Raw genomic sequence first — 22,497 nt, 5'->3', positions numbered from 1 at the left:
TTTTGTTGGCCTTTTTAGCTCAGGTTCCGGTACATCATCCACGCGAGACCGCTTTTCGAACCACCTTGCATATCCAGGATTTATCTCACCCTTGGTAGTGTCTAGGACTTGAGTATCACTTTTCAAGTATCGGCACCCATTCCACATCTGCTGAAGTAGAGCTTCGGGAATAGTGGCTTCTGGGTGTAATTCGATTACTTGCATACTCAAATCTTCCTCATCAGGAACTATTTGATATCTCCCTAGTTGCCTTAGGACTCTTAGTGGTGCATATGGCTGAATGCTTCTCAATCCCAATAGTAGTAGATAACTATTTGAGGTTGACATATGTATTACTTCTCTCATCGGGAGCCATCCCAGAGTCCATTCAATTTGATTTGCCGTTAAAGCCTTTAGATGAGATACCCATGCTTCTATCCCTTCTGGAGCTTGGTAATTTTTTGTTCTTTCCTCATAGCTCTCGATGCAATTAGCTTTGTTCGACCCATACTGTATGATCTTGGGTTGTTGTTGGAGATGTTCAATCACCCACATTTGCAACAAAATTTTGCATCCTTCGAAAACCTTCGCTCCTGATTTGCATAAAGTTAAAGCCCGATAAATATCTGATAGAATGATGGGGACAAGGGTGTGATTTTCTTTAGTGGTGAGGATTTGCACAATTTTTGCGGTGCGAATATCAATTGTTCGCTCTTTATTTGGGAAGACCATGACTCCTAGAAAAGCCACCATGAAAGCAAATCGTCGGTGTATCTGCCAAGTGTCTTTGTTTTGCTTATTAGTAAGGCCTTTCTCATGAATTTCGAACCCATCTGACTTTCCAAATCTGGAATACAAAAAGTTGAAGGAACAACATCCATTGATGACATTGCTTTTCCTGATTTGACTGCTGATGTTCAGAAGACCGAAGAATCGATGTATTGAAGGAGCCTTTGTGAATATCAAGCTTTGATTTCTTAAACTTCCGTCAAAACCAACATAGCCAGCTACCTCCTCTAATGTAGGAGTAAGCTCGAAGTCAGAGAAACGAAAAACATTGTGAACAGGGTCCCAGAAAGTTACTAATGCCGTAATCAGATCATCCCGTGGCTTAACTTTCATAATGTCCGTGAGATTTCCCAAATGCTTGACGACCCATTTTTGACCGTCTTCGCCTAAATCATACCACCACATTTGAAGCTGACATAGAAATTCCTCCGTACTTGTGGATGAGGGGCTTTGCGTAGTGCTCATTTTGTATCTGAAATTTAATAAAGTCAAAATTTATTTTGGAAAAATTTATACTAAAAATTATTTTCGAATTTTTTTTATTAAATATTTTTATTTCAAAATTTAAAACTATATTTTTTTTTTCGAAAATTTTAAAACAACCCATTTTATTCCTTGCCTCTTACCATGAATTTTTTTAAGCTGGTCAACAAGCATGTTTGAGGCAAATGAATGCACAATTAACAAGTAGGATGCATCATGATGGTCTTTTAATTTTGGGTTCACCTGTCCTAGACAGACCCAACCCCTGTGTTGAGTCTCCAAGGCCAAATGCATATGATGCAAATATTCGTTCCTACTAGGGATCCGGTACATGGCTGAGTTATTCTAAGTGTAAAACCTTAGGTTGATTGTTCTAAACCTGGCTTACCCAAACAGACAGTTTGAGCCGAAGCGGGGGCAACGTACCGGGAGCACGAAAGTCTGCCCGGCCTAGTTACTTGTCCCAACTCCGTCTTATTTGGTATGACTTTAACAGAAAGGTGGGTCACGCGCACGTGTACACCATAAATTCAGAAGACTCAGAAAGAAGGGGGTTTCGTAGCAGTTGTATATATTCACAATTCAAATAATATTAAAGCGGTAAAAAAAAACATTTAGCATATTAGCATATAAACAGTTGAAAATTATATAGTAAGTAAAGCCAATAAAAACAGATATTTTAAGCTCGAATTCTTTAAACCCTGAACCAATGGTTCTGGGTTCGTTCCCCAGCAGAGTCGCCAGAGCTGTCGCACCTCCTTTTTCCCGCGCCTGCGGGGCGCGTGGGGAGTTTTCTCCAATTAAAGGACGGTCGAAACGGGATTTGTTTATTTGTTTCAGAGTCACCACCTGGGAATTTTGAGGCGTCCCAAGTCACCAATTATAATCCCTGAATCGAGGAGAATATGACTCTGTTTATTTATCTGCGAACCAGAAATCCTGAGTAAGGAATTCTGTTAATCCGGAAGAAGGTGTTAGGCATTTCTGAATTCCGTGGTTCTAGCACGGTCGCTTAACTGTTTTTATAATTGGCTTAATCATCTTGATTTTATTAAATACTTTTTTTGTTACGTGATTTTTCTACCGCTTTTGCTTATCGTGATTAAGGACCCTTCTTTGAATCGAATTACGCGTACGTATATTCGTGTTACAAATTTAAAAATGCGGAATTGTGTCACGCGTACGTGTACACAATAATTTTTGATAATATATTAAGCAATCATTTTTCCGAGATTGTGTTGAATCAAGAATATTTATTTTTCTTGAATAGTGAACCGTACATCTCGGGTTTTTATGAAATTGATTTAACGCCTTTGGATAAATCCTTTTATTAAATATTCGTTCGAAATTGCGCGTACGCATAATCCGAATTTTTTGCTTTTAAAAATATAATCAAGGTACGCGAACGTATCCCTAATTGCGCAAAAATATTTGCAATGATATTAAGGATTTTCCCGCAAATTATTCATTATATCCATACATTTTTATGTGAAAATCATGATAAATTCCCATTTAAGGTTTCAAAGAATTTACAATATTAAATGTTGACCGTTGATTATATTTTCCGAATATAAATAATTTATTCCAACTGTTCAAATTCAAAGGACATAATAAAAATATGATTAATACTATCTTTTAAAAAAAAATATATGACATATATATATATACATGCCAAAGAATAAATGGCATATGAAACTGAAAATAAATGATTCATAAAGGGAAGGAAATATTTTCCGAGAATTTTCATTGTTTACTTAATGCAAATTCTATTTCTAAGTATCAATGATGTAAAGTGTGGCAATCTATGCTTGTACATCTCTTTTCATTCTCATACACTCACTTTTAATCTAATAGGCCTAATTACTTGGTCACTTTGTTTTATGAAAGTAGATAAGCATCGAATTTGTAGAAAGGGAATTATTATGCAAGTTAATTTAACAAAGTTACATTACATGCAACCCGACTATTTGGCGTAAGCATTCATAACGTTCTGTCATCATGACGAGCTATACCAACTTACTTTACTCATATGATTATACCTGTCATCATACCATATAATAACTTATACCAATCTAAACAAAATCATACTCATTACAAGATATTCTACTAATGTAACTTCTTTATCTTTGCATTTAGTTAATAGTATTAAGGGATGCAATCAATGGTCCATTTTTATGCCTTACTCCCTGTCTTGACAATTTATTAAACTAATGAGATAATGAACTAATATTATTACAAACCTTTATACAAACTTTTAAAGTAAGACAAATAGCTCATAGCTATCAAATTGAATTTACTACTAATTAACTAACATGAAACAAAAATGAAATTTAAATTGATGAACTTGGACAAATAAAAATAGACTTTCAGTTCAAGCTTCATCGACAAGTCATGTTGAATCTCTTTCCAACTTAAAATTTAAAAGACATATACCTGAAAATGGAGGTAGAAGAAGTAAGTTTCAGCAGTTACAGTAGTAACACACTCAGCCAAATATCAGTATTCCCACAGATTTGAACAATAATAAGACCCGAAGAAAATAGATGCACAGTATAGTATTTTGAAAGACAATTCAGATTTTAACTGAACAGTGGAATCACACAGAGTTGAACAGATTCAACACAAGAACAACATTTCAGATTTCAGCTTTTCTTCAGTTACAAATTCAGTTTGTTTCTGATTTTCTGTTTCTGCTGCTGTATCTGTGTGTGAGTGTATATGTGAGTGTTCTATTTTCTGTTTCCTTTCTTTAAAATCTCAGCCCTCAAAATCTCTTAAAGATTTTCTCTTAAAAATTCTCTCTCTATAAAAAAACTTTCTGAAAATTCTGTTTTTCTCTCTCAAAATTCTGTCCTCCTCAACTGTCTGTCCAGCTCCTGTATTTATACAAGGATGGTTGCACCCTTTTATCTTTTAAAAACAGAAAATCCTATCTAAAATCTGTTTTTAACTACTTTAAATCCCATTAAGTGAACTTTTCCCTGATTTCCAGCATTCCATTAACCTTTGTTTCCCATTATCCCATTAAATTATAGCCACTAACATTCCATTATAAACATACTATTATTATTACATTACCCTACTGTTTCATTCCTCAAATACCCCCTGAAAATCCCTTAATATTATTGTTATTACTGCCCCAGACCAAAATCCAGAATCTGTTACAAAACTGATTTTAAAATCTGTCCAGGCTTGGTTATCCTTCTGATTTTAACAGCTAAAACCAATTCTAAACAACTTCCTAACACAGTTGTATCTATGCAACATTTGTAAATTTGAATTCAAACTTAACATCTCAACAACATCACACAGAATCAGAACAATTCAGACTAAATCTGAAATATGTATGAATGCAGGGGCATGGTCAGTATACTGACTTTGCCTGAAACCAACTGCCCAAAATTAATACTCAAATGTTTGATAAACTTTCTGACTTATTAAACAAGAACCAACTAATTAGCAAGGTCTAACTAACTGATTACAACAACATGATAATAGTCAATCAAAACAGGTGAGCAGGTTATTACAATGTATTATCATAATGGGGATTCATAATGTTACCAATCGACGAACTTAATCGAGTCGATTACACACATTGTAAATAAACATAATCAACAGAAACATTTCACATTCGGATTAAGTAGATAGGTAGGAGACAAAAATGACAAAATTAATCAAAACAAAAATATGAAAAATTAAAAAGCTATTAAAACAAACAACAATACACGTAGAATAATACAAAAGAAATAGAAAATACCTCTAAATCTTCAATTAAACTCGAACTCAACTTGGATTTGGACCTTTTTTGTTTGAAATCAAACTGACCTTAGTCGAAATATTTTCCACTGAAAATACTTCGACTAAGGTCGATTAAACCTCAATCTTCATTTAATATGCACAGAATCCGGAAGTTTGGTATTTTTAGGGTTCTTAAAAATTCGATTTGGGATTTAACCATTTCTGGTCAGATTTGAGAAGAACCAAACATGACACAAGGGTGAGGGTAGCCTAGGGGTCATTTGGTGTTAGTTTGAAACGGATCTGAGTTCATCTTTGTTTGGTCCGAATCTTCAAAAGAAGATTCGAGAAGTTCAGAGCTGATTCGAACCGAACTAACTTCAGATCCACAACAAGGGTTCTTAGGGGAAGCCATGGTGTTGGTTTGGGGCTGATTGGTTTAGATCAAGTTTTCAGGCCAACCTTCGATTTAAGATTCGAAGAGTTGTGGCCTGATTCGAAGGAAACTAAGGCTGGATTCGTGTAGGGGAGGTTCAGGAGGTCCTAGGGTGTTAAGTTGGTGACCGGCGGCGTTGATGCCGCCGGGTTTCAGGCGAAGGAGAATAGGGGCGGCTAGGGTTAGAGGTCTGTTTGGAACGATGATGAACAGGAGCGGAGAGGGGGGGGGGTGTTCAGTTAGGGGCTGGGTAGAGGTTTGGGATTTATATAGGGGTGGGGTGGACTGGTATCGTCCGTTGGATCAAGTAGAATGGATGGATGAGATCTACTCACTTAACCAAACGGTGTCGTTTGGTTTAGGTTAGGGGGACGGGTTGAACCGGGTATCGGATCGGGTAAGGGTCTTGGGTTAGGGTGATGAGATCTTGGCCGTTGGTTGGATTTAATCCAACGGCCCTTGATAAGGGGTAACCAAACGGCGTCGTTTGGTTTTAGCTTGGATTGGACCGGACATGGGCTGTTGGGATTGGGCTGTGAAGGGAATTAATTGGTTGGGCCTAGATTTAAATCCAGGTCCGATTTTTATGTATATGTATTATTATATTTTTTTTTCATTTTTTCTAATTTAAGTTTCTAATTGTAATTATAAAACAAATTTACTTTCACAAATATATATTAATTATTCTATAACAATTATTTAACACATAGACAAAAAATATTAATCACACAGTGAAACATTTAAAATAAAACCAATGCATATTTTTGTGATTTTATTTAAATTATCTCTTAAATGCATAATTAAATCCTATATTCATGCAAATATGTATTTTATTTTATTTTTGTTTAATTATGACAAAGCAAACATTTTACGGACATAAACAAATTTTTAACATCACGCAAATTCAGAAATTACACAGTAAAAGAAATTTATTTTGATTTATTTTGGAGTAGTTTTTCGTAAGGCAAAAATCACGTGCTCACAAGGTTAGACAGTTGTTGAACAACACCACTTTCGGGTAATTGAAGAGATTCATTACTTGAACTTAAAAGTGGGTTTAGAGATAACGGAACTTTGGTGGGATAATTTAGAGTTGCACACATATTGTCAGCTAGAGTAGTTCGAGAAAATGATCTAGTAAATTATTGTAGTTGATCGAGAGATAATTACAATAACCCATAACTCTTAATCCTCATAGAGTATTACAGTGAGATTATAGCGAAGAGTCGAGACTTAAACTAGCAATTGGGGAAATCATTGCCCTAGACCTTTTTACCATTGAATTATCTTTGTTTTAGCTTACTGTTGTTTTTAATAGTAGTTGAAGTAGCTAAACAAAAACCCAATCTTTATTGATAAAAAATCTTACATCTAGAGATTGATTGAGTTGATAATAACATTGTTGTAGAGTGTAATAGATAGGTTAGTTCCCCGAGGATCAATTCCGGACTTAAAATCGAATTATATTTGCAGCGATCGCTTTGTCCTTTAAAAGGCATAGTTGGGCGTTATCATTGGCCTTTTTCAACGTAGTGTATAGGACGAAAAATTTTCGATACAAGATAAGGTGCGCGTTTATGTGAAAGAATAAAATAAATCCTTTCTTATCTTGTTTCCTAATAGAAAAAGAGAAAAAAGGTGTTATGGAGGGAGGGGAGTGGGGAAAGGGTTGGGCCTACCTATCCCGAAAAGACCCCATAAAAATAGTCGAGAGAAGGATAGCACTTCTTTATGTGATCATAGTATGTCACATCATCTCGTCCCCGCTTCATCAAAGAGTACCTATGCACTATCTTCCAATTCACTGATAAGAAAAATAGCTTTAGGATGAGGGTTTACGAGTTGATACTAAAGTTTGATCAGGGGACAGGGACAGATGTAGTGTATATACGACGGGTTCAATTAAACCCATAGCTTTCGACGCAAAACAAACATTTATGTGTAAAATTCATTAAAATTACAAAAATAGTAGATACGAACCCATAACTTAAAAAATGTAATGAGTTCAATTCTAAAAATTTTAAAAGTTGAACCCATAAGGTTTAAATCCCGAATCCGCCTCTGCCAGGGGATACATGCTAACTATGGAGGAAGCAAGAACCATTATGTAATACTAAAAATTTTAGCCCACCCAACGGTGAACAATATAAAAACGTAATTTAAAGCTGGCTGATTGGAGTAAATATTTGCAATAAACAATCTTTTTTCTTCTCTGTTCTCTTGTGATGGATGATCTCTCAAAAAAAATTCTTGTGTGCTAAAGTCTTTCAAAGACTAATATCTTAAGCATAGAATAATTCTCCAAAGTTGCTTTATTTGTAGATAGTGAGTGGTGCCTGCTCTTAAAACCAAAACCAACTCCAAATAATAATAAGAACCAAAATCCAATTCCAAATAGGATCGAAAACCAAAAGAGAATAGAATTAGGCTATTCGACCTTTGGCTGGACAACATGGGTATGGGCCCAACAAATCTTTCCTCCAGCCAAGGGGCCATATGTGCCTTCAAGTAGAAGAACTATTGACAGGTTTATACACACCAATTTTCTGCAAAACTCATGCTTATCTACATGCTTAATTACGAAACCCTCAAGTTGCTCCATCTAAATCTCCTAATATTAATCACCATGAAGAAAAACAGTCTTGATATTGATATGCTCAACCTCTAAATCTAGACTTGTGGGCTGTGGCTAATCCTAAAACTACACGAATAAAAGATATTTTCATAACAGAGGAGAAAATTTAATTAAAGTCAACTTCTTTTTTCTGGCCAAACCCTCTAACCACTAACCTCGCCTTGTGCTGAGGCGGATAGGCATGTTGATCTTATTTTACTATGAAAACTCATATGTTCGATAAAGCACTGATCTGACATTTCAACCATTTCACTAACTCATATATGCTATTTTCATGGAGTGACTTCATCTCATCATTCATGACTTCTATTCACTGATTCTTGTGAGTATCTTGCATGGCTTTATTATAGTTTTTAAGTTTTCCTATGTCATTTAAAAGTAACTCATGAGGAGAATAATATGGAAAGTTTTGTAGATCTTCTAAAAGAGATTTGAGGAATATTCGCCGTAGTTATCTGAGCAGGAACTGGTTGCTAATTAACCACAACATCATCAACTTGAGCATACATAGGATCTACACCGTGATGATCATTTTGGTTTTGATCACCATCTTTACTGTTATCTTGGGTTCCTTCATGTGAGATAGGTGCATTAGTAATAGAAATTGGATTAATATCAACTAAGCTCTCACTACTCTAAAAACCTATTTTTTTTAGTTTTGTCAGTATCTTCAATAGTGTGGTCTTTAAAGAATACTACATCACGGCTTATAATAACTTTCTTATCAACTAGATCATAGAAAATATATCCAAATTTGTCTTGACCATAATCGCTGAAGATGCACTGCTTAGTTTTGATATCCAGCTTTGATTTCTCATCTTTACGAACATGCACACAAGCTTTATACCTAAAAACTCTAAGTGATCATAAGAAACATCTTTGGCAACTAAACTTTATCAGGGATATATCTCTATCCAAAGCAATAATAGGAGGCAAATTGATAACATAAGCAACAATTTTAAGTGCTTACTCCCCAAAGAAATTTGGAAGTTTTGCCTCTAAGAACAAGTACCTAACTCTCTCAACTAGAATTTTATTCATCTTCTCTGCCAAAAGGATTTATTGAGGCGTCTTGGGCGGGATATTCTGATGACGAATTCCTTATGCTTTATAATAATTATTAAAAAGACGTAATATTCACCACCATTGTTAGTACAAATACATTTTAATTTCTTTTTGATATGCCTCTCAGCTACAAAATGAAATTCCTTAAACACGCTAAGTACTTGATCTTTGAATATCAAAGAGTATATCCAAAGCTTGCGAAAATGGTTAAACTAAAGCATACCACCTTTTGACTTTACTTTAATAGACCACATAAATAAGAATATACTAGCTCTAATAGTTCAAGCTTTCTTGAAGAAGATGGCTATGGTCTTTTCAGATTTGCTGTTTCACTCTAGAGGAATTTTTCCCCCAGCCAAATGTGTAATCCCCCTCTCGCTCACATGATTTAGTCTTTTATACTACAATTATGATAAAATATCACTTTTTACTAAATATATGGAGTCACTAAATATGAAACTCTATGTTATGTAAAGATGAGAAGACTTGATTCCTTGAGCCACAACTAACAAGTCATTGATGACCTTCCGTTGGCCATTAAAGATGGCATTGTGGTAACCTTCATCTTATAATTTTTTTGCGGGGATAAAATTTAAAGGAAAGTCTAGCATGCTTGACAACTTGAAGAACTAATGATAAACCATTATTACTCTTCAAATAAAATATGTTAACACCAAATGCCTTAACTTTACTGGTATTGCCTATCTTTAACACTCCGGGATCAACAAGAATATAAGATGAAAAGAAATCTTTTCTTGGAGTGACATGTGAGGTAGCTGTAGAATTAGATCTAGAATCTACAACCCAACTCGTCTTTTGGAATGCCAAAGTGATAACATTTTTATCATAAGCAAAAAGGTCATCTCGAACAATAACAATAATATTGTTCTCATTATTTTTAAATTTCTTCCTTCTCTAGTGTCTTGCTTCAACTTATGGTAAAATCTTTTAGTATGTCATTTCATGCCACAATGGTTGTACAAATAATTTCGATGTTTGAAAATCGACTTGCTTATACTTTTACTTCTATACCTCGAACTTCGTAATTTCTCTTTCCACCGGTCTAGTGTAATCAAAATATTTGTCTGTGAGGACGAACCCTAGAATTTTTTCCTTACTTCTTCATTCAACATACCACTTCTAACATTATTCCATGATCATCTTACCACTGGGAGCTGAATTTATAAACGCGAGGAGTTTGTCAAAAATGTGGTAGAGTATTAAGAAGCCACAGTCAATATATCATATCAGCAAAATTCTCTCTCAATCCAGACATGAAGTTATTCATATGATCAAAAATAAGACTGCCCTCATTATATTTAAAAGCCATCAATTATTTTAGTAGGAACAACTTGTTGTTTTCAATTTTTGAAGCATAAAGTGTCTCCAACTTTTCCCACAAGGATCTAATATGTATCTCATTTACATATGGTAGCGAACATTGTCTTCAACCCATTGTCTTATATATCCATACACTTGATGGTGCTCGAAATATCAATCTTCATCAGACATAGTTTATGACTTATGAGCTGCAAAAACGGGCAAATGCATTCTTCACATATAGCAAATCTTTCATCTTACTTTTTCATATATTATAAAAACATATCATCTTGCTCATATTCGCCTCCATCACGTAAAATCCCGGATAATAACTTGGCCCTACTATCGTTGATACGTCGAAAAGAGGCAAACTCAAAAATATTGAAAATAAAGAACACCAAATTTAATATGTAAACTCTTTCAAATCGAAGATAAAAACCACAATATCACATAGATCCAAAAAGCTTCACTACAACAATAAAAAAGTTATCCAAATTAACTACAATAAGTGCCAAACACGATAATAATAGTAACTAGCGCAAAAATAAACTTATAGGTGGTTTATAATTCTTCATTTCATAAGTTAATTTTGGAATTGAACATACTTAGGCCGTTAAGCAGGTCTATGATGGAATGATAGCTGAGACAACCTTTCCTCTTTTTGAGCCAATGTCACTAGTAATCTTCACCTCATTAATTAATTCTTAGGGTTAAAGTTAGACGAAATTGTAATAATATTCGCCAATGTTTCTCATTGCTATTATGTGAAGCCCAGAGCAACAGCTACAAATGTAATTTTCCTTCATGTATTTCACAAAAAAAAAAAAAAAAAAAAATTCTTGAGATGCACGGAAATTGTTAAGACCAAGATTACACCGTTATGATATAATGGGTAGTAGCATGCCTTTGTTGATTTGACAAGCAAAGTTATGAGAAAACCATGCATGTTAATCTAATCATTTTCTTGCTTAAAAAAGTAACTTTACCGTTACTTGGGACAATCAATACTCAATCTCAACGGAGACAAATATCAAGAAAATTCACAAAAATATTGCAAACATTTTCTTTTATTTTATTTGTTTAGTTAGAAACCCAAAAAAATTGTTGCAAAGGTACGTAACTTATCAATAGCAATACGTAGTAATATCGTAACCAAAAGGCACATTAAATTCGGGTTATTTCGTCAAAATCACGCAATCACTAGCAACTAGTTAACTAAGCTTTTGGAAATTCGATAGACTTTAATTTATTGAATCACTAAATCCATATTTTAACGTGTGTATTCTTTATAATATATTTTTCCACTAATTGTTAAAAAAGGAATTATATTCAGATATAGAATATACATATGCTCAAAATGTGCTAGCCATCGTAAGATAAAGCAAAAGACAGAATCTACTTTATTACGCACAGTTCTATTTGTTCTTAGATATTGATCGATTTTTTTCTAATTAATTTACTTTTTACTCAGATGTTATTCAATAATCTTTTCTTGAAATACATCCCAGAGCAAAAAAATTTAATATATTATTTTCTTTTATTTTAGAGTTTTCTAGTTTAGCAAAAAAGGTAATAATGATTCATCGTTCTGTTTTGAGAAATTCATTTAATAACAAAATTACATAAAGTATAAAAAATACGAATATTGCAGAGAGGAAATTATATGTATTCTCTTTATATCTCTATTATTTTTTCCTGCACAAAAAAGATTGAGCTCAATAAAAAAAAAATATAAATCTAAAAAAAGAAAGCACAGGAATATAAAAGTTCAACTACATGCAAAAGAAAGTGACCTATCTATAGTTATAGTATCTTTCATTTTAGGTGGGACAAATGGGGGTCCTTATGGATGCAAAGTTAATTTATAGATATTGACATCCACTTATAGTTTGAAAAAACACAAATGATTATAGTGGATAGCCTCTAAACCATGATATCTCTTGTCATTTTTAATCCCACACAATAGTGATATTGGCAAGAAATATATATGTTTATTTTAATACAAATATTTTTTGGTTTATTCATCAGTAAAAGTAGCCCTTGCGGCTCGTTTGGTACGAGGAATAGGAGATAATTAATCCCGGGATAAAATTGCGGTATAACTAATCCTAGAAAAATTAATCTCAAAATAATTAATTTTTGGATAACTTATTTTCAGAGGTTATTTGGTAGGATATATTACGAAAAATTATATATGTATTAGCTTTGGTGTTATGAATTCCTTGTTTGCTACTAGTATTTTTTAATCTATGTATAACTAATACTTGTATTAATTATACACTTTATTCGTTATTATTTTTATACATAACAAACCATGGCATTAGCAATACCATAATCTTTAATACATAGATAAACATGTATAAAGACAGAACTGCATTTTCAAAACTTTTTCTACCTCCTTTTCAACGTTTTTCATAGGGTATGTCGGTAAACAAATATTTTTTTTTTACTTTATGCAATGCATGTTATTTTTAATATACCAAATCAAATAATCAATAAAAAATAATTCTAGTATAACTAATCCTAATATTACTAATATACCTTATTTAGTAGTATTCTTATACGCCCGACCAAATGATCCCTAAAGATATTTAAAAGCTTTATTTATACAAGTGCACTTGTTATTATTGTGTCCCAACTTCTGAACACACATGTTATTTCAATTCTGTGTCTTGCCATATTTCACTAGAGAAAAAAAAAGGAAAATTTAAATGTTAACCTGAACAAAAAGATGAGCAATAAATATACTTGTAGAAAGATGTATTTATACAATATATACGTCTAGTTTAAAAAAAAAAACAAATAAATACATAACCTGTACCTTAGCTTGACTTTCTTTTAGTACAATAAATTTCTTTCTCCAACCCTCGTGATTCACATACAATCCTTTCTGTAAAAGAGCCATTAATATTATCAGTTCATATGTGATGCAGTGTATATACTGCATATATACAGTATACTAACCAACTTCACTATTTTTATATACCGATCATATACCTTTTTTATATTATTATTTCACGGGTTCGAGTCGTGCCAGGAGCCACTAATGCTTAATTAGGATAAGATGTCTACGTTATACGCCTCGGGGTACGATCCTTCTCCCGACCCTGTACGAATGCGGAATATATTGTGCACCGGCCTGCCTGCCCCATCATTATCACCTAAATAATAATTACTTATAATTGCTCATAAAAAATAAAATTAATAAATGAAAAATAAAATAAGTTACCAACAGTAACATGCTAAAATATATTGATATTGTTAGAATTCTTTATAGTATTAGTATATTAGGAATCTATACCTTTTTTTTAAGGGTCCTCACCCCTCACTGCCTCTTTGCTCGATTAGGTTGTTTTGATGCCACAATCACATGGTGCTGTATGCGAAAAGTTGGAAAACAAAAAGAAAAAGAATATTTATTCGAGAGAATGAAAGTGTGGATAGAATATAAAAGTTTGTTCCAACATATCTTTTCATTTACAAACAAAGTGATAATATTTGCTTTATATAATTGATATTCGAAAAATACTAGTCTATTAATTCCAATTCGTCCAGATCTCATGTCAAGAATGAAGAATTTTATTTATCCATCAATTAGTTTTGGTAGTTGTGATTATATTTGCGCCAAACCACCAGAGAGTATCATTGGATGAATATAATTTTCTTCACCTTTAATTAAATGCCTCAAATTAAAACCTTAAAAATATGGATTTTTTTTTAGCAAAAAACACTTTTCCCTTTCATAAGCTCTATGGATATTGAACTCAAGACTTCTAGTTAATGGTATATGAATTTCATTTATCCAATAACACTTTTTCGTAGTATTGATTATATTTGTAACACACAACGAAAAATGTCGTGGATGAATGTTATTTTTCGGTCGTTAACTATAGAAAGGTCCCTCAATTAATGAGCTTCATGTGACGTGCAAATCTTAATTAATCAGACTAGTGAATCAGAAACTCCTATGCATATAGAAAAAAGAAGACTTAATTTTTTTTATTGGCATTTGTTATTTCATATTACTTCTTTCTTTTTTTTAAAATAATTCTTAATTGCTCTTTTGACGGTCTAAGTTCTTCAAAGTTGTCAACACAAAACAATGATACCCCCCCCCCCTCAAGCCCAACACCCCACCCCTACCCCCACCCCCTTGTGGTTTTCTGAGGTGATCTCTAAGTAATACACTATATCATATCACTCACTCCCCCACACACACTTCTTTAATCTCTCTCCTCTCCACCCCACGGCTCCTCTCTCGCCCCTTTTACTTCTTGTTTTCTTCCTCAATGGTTCGGTGGAAATGAAATTGGAACTTCCATAGCTAAAACTCACATTTGCCAAAATAACCTTTTTCTTTGCAAGAAAATAGCCAAATTTATATAATCACTATAACCATGAATGGCCACTTTCTTTTCTTGAATGGTTTAGTGTATTTACAGAGTGTTTCCAGCTTCAGATCTGTCTAACTCTTTGTGTTCAAGCTCCAGGCATGATTTTCTTACTCTTTTCCCAATTGGGTTCCTTTCTTTTTTGGATAGTAATCTCCATTTTCTGATTGAATTGGTCAAAAAGTTCACAAGAAAATGAGCTAAAAATTTGTGTAAAGGTGTGATTTTTACCTCATTGGGTTTGTGTAAATGTGTTTCTTTTATTGATTTCGTCTTCTTTTCAATTGGATTCTTCATTATTTTTTGCAACATTAATCTCCATTTTGTGAATGAATTTGCTAAAAAAATTATTACAAGAAAATGTGCAATAATTTCACTTACCTTTTTTAAGTGACGTCAGCATGATTTTCTTCTACATTTTTTTTGTTGGCATTCATCTCCATTTTTGTGATTGGATTTGTGAAAAATAATACACAACACAATGTGGTGAAATTTCTGTAAAGATGTGATTTTTAACTCGTTGGGTTTCTATAAATGTATGTATTTTGCATCATACAGTTACTTCCTTGAACGAGTTTCCAAATTGAAGGAGACACAAAACCAATTAAAGGATCTCTTTTCTTTTTCCTTTTTAAGAAATGTGAGAATGTGTTCATTGCTTCTATTGAATGGCATTGTGCATTTATAAAATCTTGAAAATGAATATGTTCTTGAAGTTGAGAAATCATAGGAGTTTTTTTAATTTTTAATCAAGTGTTTGCTAGAGTTTTGGTTCTTGTTATCATTTAAAAGAGCAAACACAAATCTGGAAAGCTAATTGGTTTGACTTTTTTATCTTTGTTATGTTGCTCGGACTTTCCGAAAATGTCTCCGGGTGCGTGTCGGATCCTCCAAAAGTAGTGTATATTTGGAGGATTTTTGGAGGATCCGACACGGGTGCGACAGTATTTTGGAGAGTTCGCGCAGCATAACTTCTTTGGTTTTTCACTAAATTGCAGATCTCATCAAGTTTTAGCTACATTTGCAACTTTCTTTTGAACCTTCCCCAGACCCCGCACATAGCGGGAGCTTAGTGCACCGGGCTGCCCTTTTAGAAGGGGAGTTTTGGCTCAACCGGTAAAGTTGCTACCATGTGACCAGGAGGTCACGGGTTTGAGCGGTGGAAACTGCTTCCTGCAGAAATGTAGAGTAAGGCTGCGTAATATAGACCCTTGTGGTCCGCCCTTTCCCGCACCTGCGCATAGCGGGAGCTTAGTGTACTGGGCTGCCCTTTTTTTTTGAATCTGTTGTGTGTGTGTATAGTACATCGAGTTGAACTGAATGACTGTTCATACTCAGATAGATGAATGGGTAATATACCCTACAAGAAGAATCTAAAAGAAAAATGCTCTTCTTCTCTTTGCTCTTTATTCTGATTCTTGAGCAGTATTAAGATAAATGAAGTTCAATGCCATTGATTTGAGAAAAAGAGACCATCTGGAAACTTTGTTTCTTCAGTCCTATAATCTGTGAGCTAACTCAAATTACTGATAATAATTGGTTATTTAACTAAAGCTGTTTCTATGCAAATTAATTGATTTGCACATGGACTGACCAATTATTGTTCAACAGGAGCTATTATAAATAAAGTTGTAGATCCAAGCATTTTTCTTGTGCGCGCAATATGGATGGTGTGGATGATAGGAGAATGGGTTGTATGGCTGGATTTCTTCAGATCTTTGACCGTAATCACATTTTAGCTGGGAAGAGACTTTATGCAACCAAACGCTTGCCACATTTCACGGTAGAAATTTCTTAGATTATTCATTTTTGTGTTTGGATGTCGGCATTGCTTATAATGGTTGATGATTAGAGGGCGTTTCTTTGAATTTTCAGGTTGTTGATGATGCGTCAGAACCCGATAAATTTGTTACATCGCCGGCAGTTTCAAAGGAGCTCGGGAAACCACATCCTGCTAGACCTGGAGAAACGCCAAGTCCAGACCGATCCAAGCAGCCGGCAGCAGAGGTCAGCCCGGTCGAGCCAGCTGTTTCTGTCCCCGTAGAGACACCGCCAAAATCACCACTCCCTCTTCCTATATTTGAAGTGAAAGATGGGACGAGGTCTTCGTGGAAGTTTTGCAAAGAAGCTCCGAGGCTCTCTCTGGACAGCAGAGCTGTTGTTGATGCTAAAGGAAGTCTTCGGCCGAGGGAGCTACGAACGAAGTCTTCAACTCTATCAGCAAATAGAGGTGAGAACACAGAGGATGGAGCTGACGGTGACGACAATCAGCGTCCTTGCCCGAGTGTCATTGCACGGCTAATGGGCCTTGAACCATTACCCCAATCAAGCCCAGAAGCTCTGCCGCAAGCAGAGCTGCGAAGATCTGCATCAGAATCCAGAGTCTCAAGAGACTTGTTTAATGGCCGTTTTGTGGAAGGAAACCATGTGGATTTGAAAGAGCTAAACCATCCTCGATCTAACATATCAAACAATGCAATGAAAGACAATGCAGCGAACGAACGTAGAAGCTCAATGTCAAATGCCAGACCTATGGATCGGATGGGATATCCTCTGAAGAACGAGAAGATTGAAAGGCCAAAGGCTTCGAACAGAAGTTTAAATTCATCACCGTGGAAGTCACCTCAACACAGAAAATGTTTCTTTGATACAGCAGACATTTTTCCAGAGCCAAAGCAGACAGTCTCACTCTATGGTGAGATAGACAAGAGATTGAAGATGAGAGGCATTGACGAGCCTTCTAAAGATCTTGAGACCTTGAAGCAAATCCTTGAGGCTTTGCAACTCAAAGGGCTCCTACATACCAAAAGACCATCGGAGCAGATCGGCCACCGGAATTTTGTATACGACCCAACTTACTCATCTGATGAGTCCCCAATAGTTCTTATGAGGCCTTCGAGATCAGTTTCACCAAGCCAGAGAAGAATGGCAAATGTTACACCCCCGTCAAATATGAGAAGCCGAAATGTCATTGGTCGGAGACCCAATCTCTCCAGTGAAAGTCTTCCATCGGTGAGCCCATATCGGGAACGACCTGCTTCTGAACGAAATGCTCGGAGTCCACTAAGAGCTAGAGATTCCGGCTCGCCAACCCAGAGAGAAAACAGTGTGAGGCTTTCTAACTCTGTGGCCAAACCAAAGAACTTGAATGTTGAGACTCGTAGAAGAGCAGGAGAGCCAATTGAGAATCGAAGAGGTTCTCCAGTACAATCACCAAAGCTTAGCTCGAGGAGAAGCAGTTTGGAGCAAAATGTCACAAAGGGATCACCTAGAAACAAGAGAGAAATGGCAGAGAGTAAGCAGAAAGAGAAGATCACAACCTTTGTTACAGAGGACGAGTCATCTTCCATTTCTGAAAGCACCGTTAGCTCATCTTTTCAAACTGATGCAGAGGTATAGTAACAAATTAAGCAACTGAATTAATCTTAAGAGAAAATACAGTAATCAATATTGACTTGATTCTAATAGTTGTTTCTTGAAATGGCACTGTAGAGATCAAATTTGGAGGATTACAATGAAGGAAGGAGCCTTTTGGAAAGGTGTGATAAGCTCCTTAATAGCATAGCAGAGATGAATGCCCCTGAATCACAACCGAGTCCGGTGTCAGTTCTTGACTCGTCATTCTACAGGGACGATTCACCTTCCCCTTCACCTATCATGAAAAGGAACATCGATTTCAAAGGTAAACAGTTATGTTATCTTCAAATCTTGTTTTACATAACATAACCCTGCCCCCTCTGGTTCTCGTCTTCTAACCAGTCATCCGGTTATTCATTTTAAATCTTTCCTCAAATCCATTTTTACTTTAGTTTAAACATGTATTTCCGAAAAAGAGCAAAAATGCAGCATCAGGAGGAAATTACCAAGTTGATAAAAGTAACACGCATTACCATAATAATGAGGTTAATAATGGTTTAGGATGCCTGCTCTGCATATGGAAGTTATTTATTGAGTACTACTGGTGATTAATGGCAAGTTAAATATATTAGACAAGCTTGCCATATTTCTTCTTGGGTTATTGCTAATGTTACTTAAAAACTAAATCAGATGTTTCAGGGGAATCGGAGGAAGAAATATGGATCTCGGCACTTTCACCTGTCCAATCAAAGTATGACGATTCAACGGATGACTCTCATCTTAGTTACATTTCAGACATCCTTAGAGCTTCCCAATATCTGCCTGAGGAATCTGATATATTTTTATTATTGGAGAAGCAGCAATATCTCAAAGGAAAGGACACTTCCAAAGTCTCCATACTCGAAAGAAAGCTGATCTTTGACACTATCACTGAAATTCTTGATAGAAACAGGCAACTTCCCCCTTGGAAAGCATTCTCCTGGTCAGGTTCATCTATCGCAAAGCCATCAGTGGAGAATGTTTGGACCGAGTTCCAAAGAATACAAGAACGTGAAAATGGTAACAACTTGGTCGAGATCATTTGTAAAGTTCTCAAGAAAGACCTGGCTCAAGACACTGTCAGTGGTTGGGGAGACTGTCCGGTGGAGATGTCCGAGGCAGTCTTGGACATGGAAAGGCAGATATTCAAGGATTTAATAGTCGAAACGATCCAAGACCTTGCTGAGTTCAGCTGCAAAACGACCCTCTTAACATCCCTGTGTAGGAAGTTAGTTTTCTAAGCTGATAAACAAAAGTTGGCAGGATAACTACATTGAGAAGCCCCCTTATTGCTTGCTTTTTCCTTTCTTTTAAATTTGTTTTTCCACGTTTTAGGTTTTGGTTCCTATTGATTCTTGACTACCTAGGTAAGTACTAAGCTGTTGTAAGGGAATGGTCACTTTCCAAGATGTAAAAAAGGGGAAAGTGTTGTTAGAGACTGGACTGGAGTTTGGAGATCTTTCTTTCTTTCTTTCTGTGAAATGCATAAGTTTGAGTTAGTTGGCAGAAATCATTGCTTATCATGTGACTCAAGTAAATTAAATTTTTGACCCTTTGGGAAAAGTGGTGCCCATTAAGAAAATACTAAATTCTACACAAAAATACCTAGTATGGTTAAACTACCCTTAGTTAAATATTTAATGGAGGAGTAAAAAAACTTTTCAGAAATATGAGGAGTAATGTTTAAGGGTTGATAACATGATTTTGTGTTAAATTGTCATCATTTTCTTATTTCCTTTTTGATTGGCTGGCCAAAAACATTTACACCCTAGCAACTTTAGAAAAGCAAAAGGGTTGTTTTAGTGTATCTCTATACCTTGAAAAACAGTAATACTTCAATTCCTCTACTTTGGGGATGAAAAAGCATTTGTTGTTGCGGTTCTCATACGAGGGAATCATTCCTCTCTAAATAAATAAAAATAAGCTAAAATCTTTTTATTGATAGAGTTTTCATATTTGCGCGTAGAATCATTTTTTGCTCTGTTCTTACAGTAATTGGGTCGGAATTCGTGTGAAGTTCTCCTCAGCAAGTTTCCTTTTGGTACAACTATCCAGTAGAAAATTTTCATTCTACCATCACTTTGTATTGCAAGCACAGGTTTATGTCCTCTTCCATGTTCTCTTCTTTTGTGATATATATAGGTTGCGGTTCAAACCTGACCGCACACCGCTAAGGTGGTTCTTTTAAAAGAAATATATATATATTCTTTGCATCCCCAAGGAGATAGATTGTTGCCATTGTGCCTTGATCGTCAAAAGGGGCACGAACAGCCTTAAAGTACTGTTCCATGTCCCAACGGTCTTCGAGCCTTGGCATTTCGAATTCCGTTGAATGGCTGTGGTTCCGGACTCAAGTCTGGAGTCGCCAGATGGGACTTTCGGTTCAACTACAATGTCAGTGTCCATTTTTTACCCCCAAAGGTCACATAACTAAAATAAAATAATAGTATTTGTAGTGGACTACAAAATCAAATCTATGAAGAGGGGTTGGAGCACTGGAAATAAATATGATGGGGTTAGAGCTATTTCCCTCATTTAATAAGGAAATAAAAGAGAAGGTGAAAGGAAAATCTAAACAATCAAAAGTTGGATACAGTTCCATTTAAATTTTTTCCATATTTTTTACTTTTTCTTCAACCATATCAAGTAGTTGGAACTTGGAAGTAAACATAATGCAAGTCTTAATTATGAGGTATTTACCACCTTTAAAGCAAGCCATATCAAGTAAAAGCATTTTATATGAAAAATAATAAATCAATCTGTAAAATGTATTTAATTCTACTACTCCACATTACAGGTAGAAATAATAAGTGCATATTATTTCTCAGCTTTTACACACGTCTTATAAAATATATTTTAAAAGTTTAATCATTTGACTATGTCTAAACTACTATCTACCTCTCTTTAAATGTCTCACTTAATTAATCCTCCACTAATTAAAATATTTAAAATAAATTTCAAACTAATGGAAAAGTATTATCTTTCATGCAAACAACACCGAGAGGTTGTTTGTTAGGATGAATAAGCAAAAATAATCATGCGATAAAAATGTAGTATCGCTTCATCCCTTGTTTGGTTACAGTCCTGGAATAAGTTATCACAGGATTAAAAATTGTACCGAAATAACTTATACTTGCCAGAGGATAGAATAGTAATCCCAAGATAAGTAATTCCAAGTTAAAGCAAAAGCAGTAAAATTGACAATCTCGGGATTAATACAATATAGCAAATACTCAATAATAAATACTGCCAAGATAACTAATCTCAATATAATTAAGCTTAGTATAATTAATATCAGTATAACTAATCTCAGGATAACTTATTTTCAAACCATACGATCAAGAGTGGAAAAAAAAAAAGAATCTTGTTACTAAATTTTGTCTACTGAAATTGAATGATCTTTGTAAAAGTTTATACAGGTGCTTGCGTAGAGGCTCTGAAACTTATGAGGTCAGATGGCATGGCAAGTAGTAATAATAGTACCATTTTTGAATAATTTAAAACTTCTGATCCTCCCAATCTTTTCCCATGATAGTTCTGTCAGATTCCAAATCTACAGTTTTGACCACAACAGTGCTTCTAACTTTGTGGAATCTACCATTTTAGTACATTTACGATTCTCCTTTTTCAATTTTAAGGAAATTTCACTTCACTTTTTCAGCCAAAGTAGAAACCCCATGTTCCTCCTTTATCCTTCCTCAATCCCTAGCACCTCTAAATCCAGAAGGTAAGCAAGGGCTGGGGGTTTGTGAGAAAATTTATTTAAACTTAGTATTTACGTCAAATCATGTTATTATATTGTGAAGGGGAGTTTTGACGCAATTAGTAGAGTTTGTTGCCATATGACTAGGAGGTCATGAGTTTGAGTCGTGGAAACAACCTCTTGCAGAAATGCAGCGTAAAGCTGCATACAATAGATCCTTATGATCCGGCCTTTTTTGGAATTCCGCACGTAGCGGAAGCTTAATGCACCTGGTAGCCCTACTCATATTGTTATGTCGTAGTTGAGTGAAAATTAAGGTAACATGCATAATTATTAATTATGGTTAAGTAATAAAAGTGCAGTTGTAGACGTATGCCATTTATTCATTAATTTGCTGTTTTTTTTTTTCTTTTCTAGAAATGTAATGTTTCATTTTTTCATTAGTTCCTTTTGTTTTAAATGACAAAAAATATTTTAATTTAGAAAACGGAACAAGTGAATCAGCTACTGATACTTGTATCAGGGTAGACTGCCTACATCACACCATCATAGGATGTGGTTC

At 34.8% G+C, this 22,497-nt stretch overlaps 1 protein-coding gene across 2 annotated transcripts; it reads left to right on the top strand.

Annotated features, from left to right (window-relative positions):
- The first annotated feature begins 14,662 nt into the window (after positions 1 to 14,662).
- Positions 14,663 to 19,742, top strand: LOC104212039 (protein LONGIFOLIA 1). Of its 2 annotated transcripts, none has more exons than XM_009761219.2 (5): positions 14,663 to 14,935; positions 16,448 to 16,619; positions 16,712 to 18,229; positions 18,329 to 18,518; positions 18,893 to 19,742. In XM_009761219.2, the coding sequence occupies exons 2-5, from the start codon at positions 16,500 to 16,502 to the stop codon at positions 19,471 to 19,473; spliced, it is 2,409 nt and encodes an 802-aa protein (XP_009759521.1). In that variant the 5' UTR covers positions 14,663 to 14,935; positions 16,448 to 16,499; the 3' UTR covers positions 19,474 to 19,742. The 2 variants fall into 2 exon arrangements, with proteins under 2 accessions (XP_009759521.1, XP_009759520.1); XM_009761218.2 differs by having other exon boundaries at positions 18,884 to 19,742.
- The last annotated feature ends 2,755 nt before the right edge of the window (positions 19,743 to 22,497 follow it).

The sequence above is a fragment of the Nicotiana sylvestris genome, chromosome 11 (genome assembly GCF_000393655.2).
Source record: "Nicotiana sylvestris chromosome 11, ASM39365v2, whole genome shotgun sequence".
Classification (NCBI taxonomy): Eukaryota; Viridiplantae; Streptophyta; class Magnoliopsida; order Solanales; family Solanaceae; genus Nicotiana; species Nicotiana sylvestris.
The sequence above is the reverse complement of the archived record's forward strand: the minus strand, read 5'-3'. Positions and strand labels throughout refer to the sequence as shown.

Coding starts and splice junctions, on each gene's coding strand:
- LOC104212039 (XM_009761218.2), top strand. CDS start 16,500: ATGGATGGTGTGGATGATAGGAGAATGGGTTGTATGGCTGGATTTCTT. Junction 16,620..16,711: donor AACGCTTGCCACATTTCACG/GTAGAAATTTCT, acceptor TTGAATTTTCAG/GTTGTTGATGATGCGTCAGA. Junction 18,519..18,883: donor AAGGAACATCGATTTCAAAG/GTAAACAGTTAT, acceptor AAACTAAATCAG/ATGTTTCAGGGGAATCGGAG.